The following is a 9,225-nucleotide window of genomic DNA, read 5'->3' on the forward strand; positions in this document are numbered from 1 at the left end:
CACCCAAACATGCTTGTTTGCATTTATTTCCCACTGTAATGTATAGTAAACCAAAAGTAACATGGTTTGAAAAACCTCACTGCCTGCTTTTTGCTAGGGTCCTCTCCTATTTTATAGGTCATTGTGGAGGGTATTAGTTATTCATTATTATTATTTATTTATATTATCATATGGTGTAGGAATCTCTGTCATGGACCAGAACCCCTTTGTGCTAGGCCCTGTACAAACACAGTTGCTACCTGTCTTCTCTTTAAAGTGTGAGCCACCTGCTTGCAGGTCCAAGTTGTGCATTTTAAAAGACATCATATGCCTATCGGTCATTACAGCTAGCTGTGTTGATCTCTTTGTACACAGGATTGTGTCCCGCTCGGGGGTATTGCTGAAGTTTGTGCTTCAGAAAACATCGTCTTTTTCCAGACACTGGTGATTATCTGTAGCACTCACACCCAAGCATGTCTGTACACAGCACTCTGCAGACCAGAAAAAAACAGACAGGTGGATACAATCTAGATGAGCGGGATAATGCAAAGAATAAAGACAAGGGGCCTTGGATTTAAAATTCCTCTGGACCACGCTCTAGACAATGTAATAAAGGGAGGTATCCTGCTTTGGTAGAAGGATAATTTGGATGAACTAACGCGGTTTCACCTCTGATGTCAATAATTCTGGAGGAGTTACATATTTCCCCTCCTTTTTGTCAGAGCCATGTTTTAATAACCGCACTTATTGCATGATGGTGTCCTGCATGGGGAGGTCTCTAGCCATGGCTCAGGTAAGTTCTTCTCTCGCCCATCACCGTGCTGTGTGAGCCCTTAGCCTGTCACTCCCCAGCTCTTTGCTGCGCCCCGTCAGATCCCTGGCACGCTGGAGCCAGCGAGTCCAGCGGAACAGATTCTGGTTCGGGGCTGGGCGTAAGCCCGCTGGATACGGCCCTGTGCCGGCGCCAATGTGCGCTGCAAGGGCGCAATGCTGCTGCTGCTGCGCGACCCAGGCGATGCCCTGTTGCCAGGTTGACTGTTAGCGCCTCTGCAGGGCGCAGATTGTGCCAAGGCGAAGGCGCCACCTCTGGCGCTCACTCTGCAGCCAGCCCCGCCCCCGCTCTCCATTCAGCCCCCCTCTCCGCTCCCCCTGGACCCGCTGCCCTGGAGACCGGTCGGGGCCCCTCCAACGGTGTCAAAACCAGCCCCGTAACGGCCATGTGCAGCCTCTGGGCAGGGTGCTGGACGAGTTTCCCTGCAGAGAGCGGGGCGGAGAGAGCTGCGGGCGGCGAGAGCCGCGGGGCCCCAAAAGCCAGAGCTAAGCTAAGGCCCCGGATCCAGCTTGCACCATGCAGAACCGCAGCGGCAGGAAAGCCTTCGACAGCATCTGTCCCAACAGGGTGCGAGATCTGTGCAGCCGGCTAGGCAAGAAGCCCGCCAAGCTCGAGAGGAAGGTGCGTTTGGGAGACTGTCCCGCGCCGCGGAAGAGCTTTGCCAGCCCCACTCCAGTGACGGTTTACAGTGAGCAGCCTCCCGACACTGTAGAGCTAGGTGAGTTGTGGTGAATGCGAATTCCAACTGGTCGAACCCCCTTCCCCGCTTTGTGAGAAAGCAGGAGTCCCCGGGCTTGTGCCTAGCCTCTTCTGGGCAAGGACCAGAGCAAGAGCCGAAAGGGAGTGTCAAAGGAGCTGCTGCGCTCCTCTGCACCTGTCGCCTCCAACGAACATTTGTTGTAAATGTCTGTTTCTCTCTCTCTTCCCTCCCCCCCAGCACTTGTCACCTACAACGAGCATTGTTGTAAATGTCTGTTTCTCTTCCCCCCAGCACTTACCACTATCGACTGGCAAGATTTAGCAGACTGCACCTCGGTCTTTCAGCAGGAGCCTTCTAGTGCTGCAGCTGCCCCGCAGGTAACTGAGTCCGAATTGACACCCCCTGGCCTCCCCGGACACCCTCCCCCACGAGGCAGCCTCTGAGTATCCCCCAGTTTAATTCAGATACACTTGTTCCTCAACTTCATTCGGCGCACGGGCGTTCGCAAAGGAGGAGGAGGCATTTCCACGCACGTTTGAGCCGCTTCTCTTACCTCCTTCCTCACTCTTCTTAGGCAAGCTGCGGTTAACCAGCCTTCAAATGAACGGGCAGGTAGCTAGGGTGGCTACTTGCTATATCCAATCCGTTCAGAAATAGTGATGGGTGGGGTTTGTAAACTTCAGCTTAGAAAAGATAAAGCATTCTGGTAGCTATCAGTGCAAGCGGTGGATGAGTCTCTGCATGTATTGAAGTGCTTACCCTTTTATAGAGCTCCCTTTGGCAAGTCTCCTGCTGACTTCTGGGGCAGTTCATAAGGGTTAAGACGTAGCCATCCTCCCAAAGCGCCCTTGCTTCCCTGGCTGCTGCAAAGGGAGGGGGGCTGATTAATGAGCTCGCTGTGCATTTTGTTTGGAAATATCACCTACAGGTCACTCATGCCCCGAACAGCAGGCTCTGCGCGTATAGCAAGGCGAGCCTATGGACAAGCAAACAGGGACCAAGCGACCTTCGCTTTGCAAATCCAGAGTCAGACAGGACCATCTTCCCCCTGGTTCCAGCTCGGAACAGGTGTTGGTGGTTCCACCCCTTCACAGAATGCCGCCGGCTTCAAGCTGAGTGTTGGCTCAGCTTCATCCTCGTGCTCTCCCATCTGTCCCACCCTCTCTCGTTGGCAGATGGGTTGATTTAGGGACGACTAGCAACTCTAGGCTGTATGGCGAAGACGGAGGACCCAGTGCGGGAATTGGCGAAGGGGGCACTCAGTGCCTGTGTTCTGGAAACAGCTAGGTACTAAAGACAGACATTGGTCTCTTTCTTACTCATCCTGGTGCTAATATGGAGCATACGCCAAAGCCTGTTGCAATCAGAATGACATCAGTGAGCTTTGGATCTGGCCCATACAGGCCCTCCAGCGAGTAAAGCAGAAACCTCTAAAGCAAAAGTTCTCAAACTTCATTGCATGGGGACCCCCTTCTGACAACAAAAATTACTACAACCCAGGAGGGGGGCCTGAAGACGGAGCCCGCCTGAGCCCTGCTGCCATGGGGGTGTGTGCAAAACTGAAGCCCAAGGGCTCCTGCTCTGGGTGGGAGGCATGTGACCTTAGCCCTGGGTGGTGGAGCTTGGGCTTGGGCTTCAGCCCTGGGCAGTGGGGCTTGGGCTTCAGACTTGCTGGGGCCCAGGACCAACACCAGCCTGGGCAACCCTATTAAAATGGGGTCATGACCCACAGTTTGAGAACTCCTGTTCTAACAGAAATGCACCACCTTGAGTTTCAAAAGGGTCAGAAATCAGTCACTCCTGAGGCTGAGACTCTTCCTGAAATGGGATAAGAAATGTGTAAATCAGAATAAATACGGCCTAGCATTTTGGAAGCAATCCACAGATGGGGTAGGTGGAGGACTAGTAGGGACCTCTGTTCTCTATTGTTTATTCCAAGCCATTTAGCCCTGCTAATTTATGCCACCATCTCTTTCCTCACATGATTGTCCTGTGGGGAGGGCAGGGGGAGGATGTGTCTCTTGCAGTGTTTGTACTACTCCTAACACAATGGGGATTTGATTGTGATTGGGGCCTCTGGATGCTATTGCAATAATATATTATAGCTAGCTCTTCTAGGAGACTTTTCATCAGTAGAGCTCGAAGTGTGTTACAAAGGATGTCCCCATTTTACAGATGGGGAAACTGAGGCGCAGGGCAGGGAAATGACTTGCCCAAGGTCACTCAGCAGGCCAATAGCAAAGCAAGGAATAGAACCTAGGTCTCCTGAGTCCCAGTCCAGTGCTCTATCTACTAACCACTAATAAAATGAATGAAAAATCCTACACTACTGTTTCAAAGCTCCCTGCATTAGCTACACCATTTGAAAAGTTTTGCAGCATGCTCTTTTTTCAAGCTGAGCTGAATTACAGAGCCTATGTGAATAGGCATTTAGCTGAATAGCACTTTGCCCCTTTACTTGTCAAAACATCCCATTTTGGGAGATTGAAATGAAGATAAAATTACTGGGGTTCACTCCAAAAGTGTGGGAGATCAGAAAAAGATAACTCTGGTACCAATGTAGGGAAAGGGGTTATTGATAGCAGTGCATGCTCACTGAGAGGGTGAGCGGAGCTGTAGGTATAGTACAAGACCACTAGGAGTCAAGTAAGCTGAGTTCTAATCTATCGTTCCCAACTGTGACAGACATCTCTTTGCAGGTCACTTACCCTTATTGAGCTTCAATTTCCCCATCTGTAAAACGGGCAAAATTTCTGCCCAAGATCTCTCCCTCCTTATGTTGTTGTCTTGAGTGAGGTTATTCTTTATTGTGTCTCTTGCATGAACGGGGCTATTTTGCAGCCGTCATTGTTGGGGCAAGGCTTGCTGAAAGAGAGATACTTTTGCACTGCACCTTAAAAGTGACATATATTGCTTTCGTCCTGATCTCCATTTCTAAGGAGGGTCTCCTACCACAAGAGTCGTGTCCCTAGGTCATGTTTTTCTATGTATTTATGTAAAAGCAGCAAAGAATCCTGTGGCACCTTATAGACTAACAGACGTTTTGGAGCATGAGCTTTCGTGGGTGAATACCCACTTCCTCAGATGCATCTGAGGAAGTGGGTATTCACCCACGAAAGCTCATGCTCCAAAACGTCTGTTAGTCTATAAGGTGCCACAGGATTCTTTGCTGCATCTGAGGAAGTGGGTATTCACCCACGAAAGCTCATGCTCCAAAACGTCTGTTAGTCTATAAGGTGCCACAGGATTCTTTGCTGCTTTTACAGATCCAGACTAACACGGCTACCCTCTTGATACTTGACACTATGTATTTATGATACATCCAATGATTTTGGTATCCAGACCAATAAAGCTAGGCTCTGAGCTTCATTAATAGCAGCATCCCCGTTGATCACAGTTGATGGGTGATGGAAAGGGAGATGGTTTCAAAGATAGCTAGACCCAACCCCATTCAGGCCTTGAAAGATTAGGATGTGGACCTTTACCTGGATCCAAATCTGAGAATGAGAGCAGAGTGGTATCTCCTGGTTGCTTTGTCTTAGCTAGGAGTCTGGCTGCTGCATGTTTAAAAGATGAATACATAAGATCTGAAATAGAAACGGGAAATGTATATATGAAAGACACATATACAGCTAGCTGTGTCCTCTGCAGTACCAGCTGAATCTGCGAGGGAGGATGCCAGAGAACACAAGTGGGGCGTTTGTTGTGTCTAGATCTTTTTGTTGTGTAGTGGAGCAGACAAATAGATGACAGAATGTAGCAAGAAGAAATTTAAAAAAGATAACTGTGCACATTTTTTTTGCTCAAATTTCTTTCCCCTCGGTGTAGTCAATACCTGCGTGCAACTGCGCACGAGCTAAATTCATATTTTAAAGGATTGTTATTACCCAGGATGCTCTTTGTTCACACCGTGCTTCTGACCACGATCACAGATGTACTGTTCATTCAGAATGCTATATGGGTGCACAAGAAAGTGTGTTTTCTTCCATCCATCCAAAATCGAGAGAAAGAAAGAGATTGGAAGAGAGGAGAAGAACTGTGCAGGAATAAAGCGATCCGTAAGAAGGCAAGAGGTTCTCTGTGAAAAGACACCTGCCTAGGCGCACAGTATCTGAGGGCGAGGTGTGGGAGAAATGCTGTTGTAGCAGGACTGCTCAGGTTAATCGTTCACCTACGCTGGAGGAATGCGCAGGCTGGACGAATATGGTTGGCTCGTGTTGCTAACCAATGAGAATAGAATAAGCACCCTATATGGGGCCCCCAGGGCAGGCAGGCTGCAGCCTAACGCGTGCCATCATGGTTAACGGATCAGAGATTGCTCTTTTCTTCTATTACTAGTCACCTGCCACATTTACTTTTATACTGGTAGAGACACAAAGTGCTGCGCATCAGCTTTTACACTGACCATGGCAGTGCAAGCTTGCCCTTTCCAGTGTCCAGCTTGGGGACTAGAGTTCCAGGTATGTGAGTGTGTGCACACTGACAAGCAAACTGAAGCAGCGCTGGAGACCCGTCATTAGTGTGTGGGCAGATTTGATTGACGAATCTGAATGCGCTGATTAACTTGTATGTTTCCTTTACATGTTTCAGAGCCACTGCTTGCAACCTGAACCCGAGTTCGACTTCCAGGAGTTCAGAGATGCTGTCGATAGTTTTATATGTGGCAAGTACTTTTCTTATTGTATGTTAACACCATTATTCATACAGAGCAGCGGCTGCCTTTGGTCCCCTAGCTTCATACACTGCATTTTGGTCCCCTCTCGTGCTTTTGTCTTTTTGGGTACCAGTTTAATTTGCTATCAGTTTAGTCATTGGACATTACATAATTGAATGCGCCAATGTAGCATTCGTTAAGAAAAGTTTGCACCGACATATTGATTTTGTAAAATATTGTCCAACCCCAAGGAGATGCAAACGAAATCTGTGTGTTTGGTACATACCAACGCTGTGGTACGTCAGTAGCGTTCCAGACTTACACGACTGAATTAAACACCAGTTCAGATATTTACGATTTTTCCGCGTAAAGAGACATGATCTCACTCTTGTGATTTCCTCCATAGACCCATCCTCCTTAATGCCACCTCCACTGGACACTGCGGATTTCACGTTCCCTCTCGGCAACGGATCAGCCTTTAGCCCTTGTATTCAACGGTCACAAAACAATCCTCTTCCGCACACGAACTTGCAAAACTCCGCGGAACAGTACTGGAAAGATGTGGCAGACCAAAACCAGAAAGCGTTAGGGGATGCACTGGTGGAAAATAATCAGGTATGAAGGTAGAACGAATGCTCCTAAAAGCATCCTGATCAGGTATTGCAGAGATTACTCAGACGGGGTTGTCTACTTTTTTTTATTCCTTCCAAACTAACTGGTCCTGGCTCGATAGTTGAGTAATTGCAAGTGTCACATATTGCGCCTCACTTGCTAGCTTTGCTGGACAAAGTCGTTTTCTGAACGGTCCTTGGGTTACTGATCAATATTGTTTGCAAAGGTAAAGAGCCTAAATCGGTTTGCGTACGGTGTGTGCACACTACAGCGCCTGTGCACACGTGTGAGCTGTAACCTGACTTTCTACGGTAGAGGAAATGTTTGATTTCAAACTCATACCTTGTCGTTCAACAGCTGCACGTGACATTAACCCAAAAGCAGGAAGAGATCACTTCCCTGAAGGAAAGAAACGTGCAGCTGAAGGAGCTAGCCAGCCAGGCGAAGCAGCTGGCCTGTGTGCTCGATGTAAGTGCTCCGGTTTCCTCCAGGTTTCTTTTCCAAAGCATTACTCACCATCCTCATGGTATAAAAGTGAGCGATAATGGGATACAGGGCAGGCCAGCGATTCCTTTCACTGCACGAGGCTTGCAGCCCGGAGACCTCCAGGGGGCGCCCTTAGGCCAAAAACGCGGAGCCGGAGCCAAAGCTAAGCTCCCACCCGTGTATATTGCAACTCCCCGGCCCACGCGATGCGCCCAGTGGGAGCCACGGCGATCGGTTTTAAGCAGCCAGTTGCATTTTGTTTCACCTACAGAAACTGATGATCCACCAGTCCAAGGAGGGGGCCGATGCTTTCCTTCCCAGGAGCTCAGCTAAGAGAAGCCTGGAGCAGCTGTACGCGGCCAGGCGGGAGGACTGCGCAGAAGTGGATGAAATCCTGAGGGAAATATCAGACACTTGTAACGCGGCGCTGCAGACTATTGATGAGAACCGAGAGGCGAAGCGCCCTCGGCTGCAGGCGGAGGCAACACGCGCCCCGGACAGCCAGAGCCGGGCTATTAATATGTACGGGGCGTTCAGCGGACTGCAGACTTGCAGCAATCGCAGCTCGGTGGATCTCAGTAACAGCGAGCTGGAGGAAGGCGTGTCTTTCAGGACCTCCATCACAGATCACTGCACGATCCGGACACTAGCTTTCCCCCAAGGAAATGCTTTCACTATTAGGACAGCCACCGGGGGCTACAAGTTTAGATGGGTTCCCAGCTGAGCCAGGAAACGATCAGCTAACTACACTGGCCAAGGTCTCCAATGAAAATTTCGCACTGCCTGCACTGGAACTTAGCACTGTTCCGCCTACCCTAGCCCCCCAAGGTGACTTCCACTTACAGGACGTGGTCTGTAGCAGAAACTGGAAGCGATTTTTTTAAAAGGAAAAGATACATTTACCACAATACAGTTGTGGGGTTTTTTTTTAAGCCATTGTTGTGACCCTTCCAACTTCTTAGCAGGTTTTGAGAGATACTTAAAGGGACAGTGTCCATTTGGATTTTTTAAAATCTCTGTAAAGAGTGTGTGTGCCTTGAAACTTTTAAAAAATTAATTAAAATGTGAATGAGGGGTTCTCTGCTCCCCTGTTGATGTTTGCGAGGGTCTTTTCAGCAACTAACTAACTACACAGGGGAAACAACAAAACTGACTGTACACACTAGTCAAATATACACCCCAAACGAACGGAAAAAAATTGCCTCAGCAACTTCCTTCCGTTATAGTGATCGTGGGTATTGTAACTAGAGCCAGTAGAACATTTTCAGACAGAAATGTGACTTTCAAATTGTTAGTGTCCCTTCACAGACAATAATTATTTATTATCGGTAATATTACCGTTGTTGAGATATCTTTGAAAAATATGTTGCATGGTTTCTCTCACAGCAATTTTGCTAGAACGAATGTGAGGTTATAAAATAGTGATTATATATAGCATCTTTGGAAATGCACACACTATCTGAAGTATATTAAGCATACTACACTTTATTATTACTGGAATTTTAAATCCAGGAAGTTTACAAGATCACATTTAGACACTGATTGACTTGTATACAATTGTAAATGTATTTTTACAGCTACTGTGAGCACTAAATGGTTTTGTACATTAAATTATAATGGATTTTAAAAAATAATTTCAAGTAAACTGTTTTGCATCAGGCATGTTCGTTTACTTGGGTTTGTGCAAAAATAACAGTGTGTTCAATAACAGTAGAAGAAGAATATATTTCTTACTGGAACTTGTTCTGATAAAGCAGGCAGCCTTAGGAAAAAGAGACACTGCCTGTTAACAAGCAATAGAATTCTGTCTGGGAAAGAGAAGTGCAAATAGCAATTTCAAAGGTTAAACTGATACATTTAAATTGCAGCTACCTGTTCCAAGCTGTGTGGTTAGCTTGTGAACCGAATAACATTGTAATTAATATGTCATATAAGAAGTTTCCATTTCTATGGTACATAAGA

The 9,225-nt window shown here is 47.6% G+C and overlaps 1 protein-coding gene across 1 annotated transcript; it reads left to right on the forward strand.

Annotated features, from left to right (window-relative positions):
* Nucleotides 1-1,222: 1,222 nt before the first annotated feature.
* On the forward strand, nt 1,223-8,884 carry MCIDAS (multiciliate differentiation and DNA synthesis associated cell cycle protein). The gene is made up of 6 exons (XM_030566522.1): nt 1,223-1,529; nt 1,803-1,888; nt 6,102-6,174; nt 6,572-6,780; nt 7,135-7,245; nt 7,535-8,884. The coding sequence occupies exons 1-6, from the start codon at nt 1,328-1,330 to the stop codon at nt 7,985-7,987; spliced, it is 1,134 nt and encodes a 377-aa protein (XP_030422382.1). The 5' UTR covers nt 1,223-1,327; the 3' UTR covers nt 7,988-8,884.
* The last annotated feature ends 341 nt before the right edge of the window (nt 8,885-9,225 follow it).

This window comes from Gopherus evgoodei, chromosome 6, assembly GCF_007399415.2.
Source record: "Gopherus evgoodei ecotype Sinaloan lineage chromosome 6, rGopEvg1_v1.p, whole genome shotgun sequence".
Classification (NCBI taxonomy): domain Eukaryota; kingdom Metazoa; phylum Chordata; order Testudines; family Testudinidae; genus Gopherus; species Gopherus evgoodei.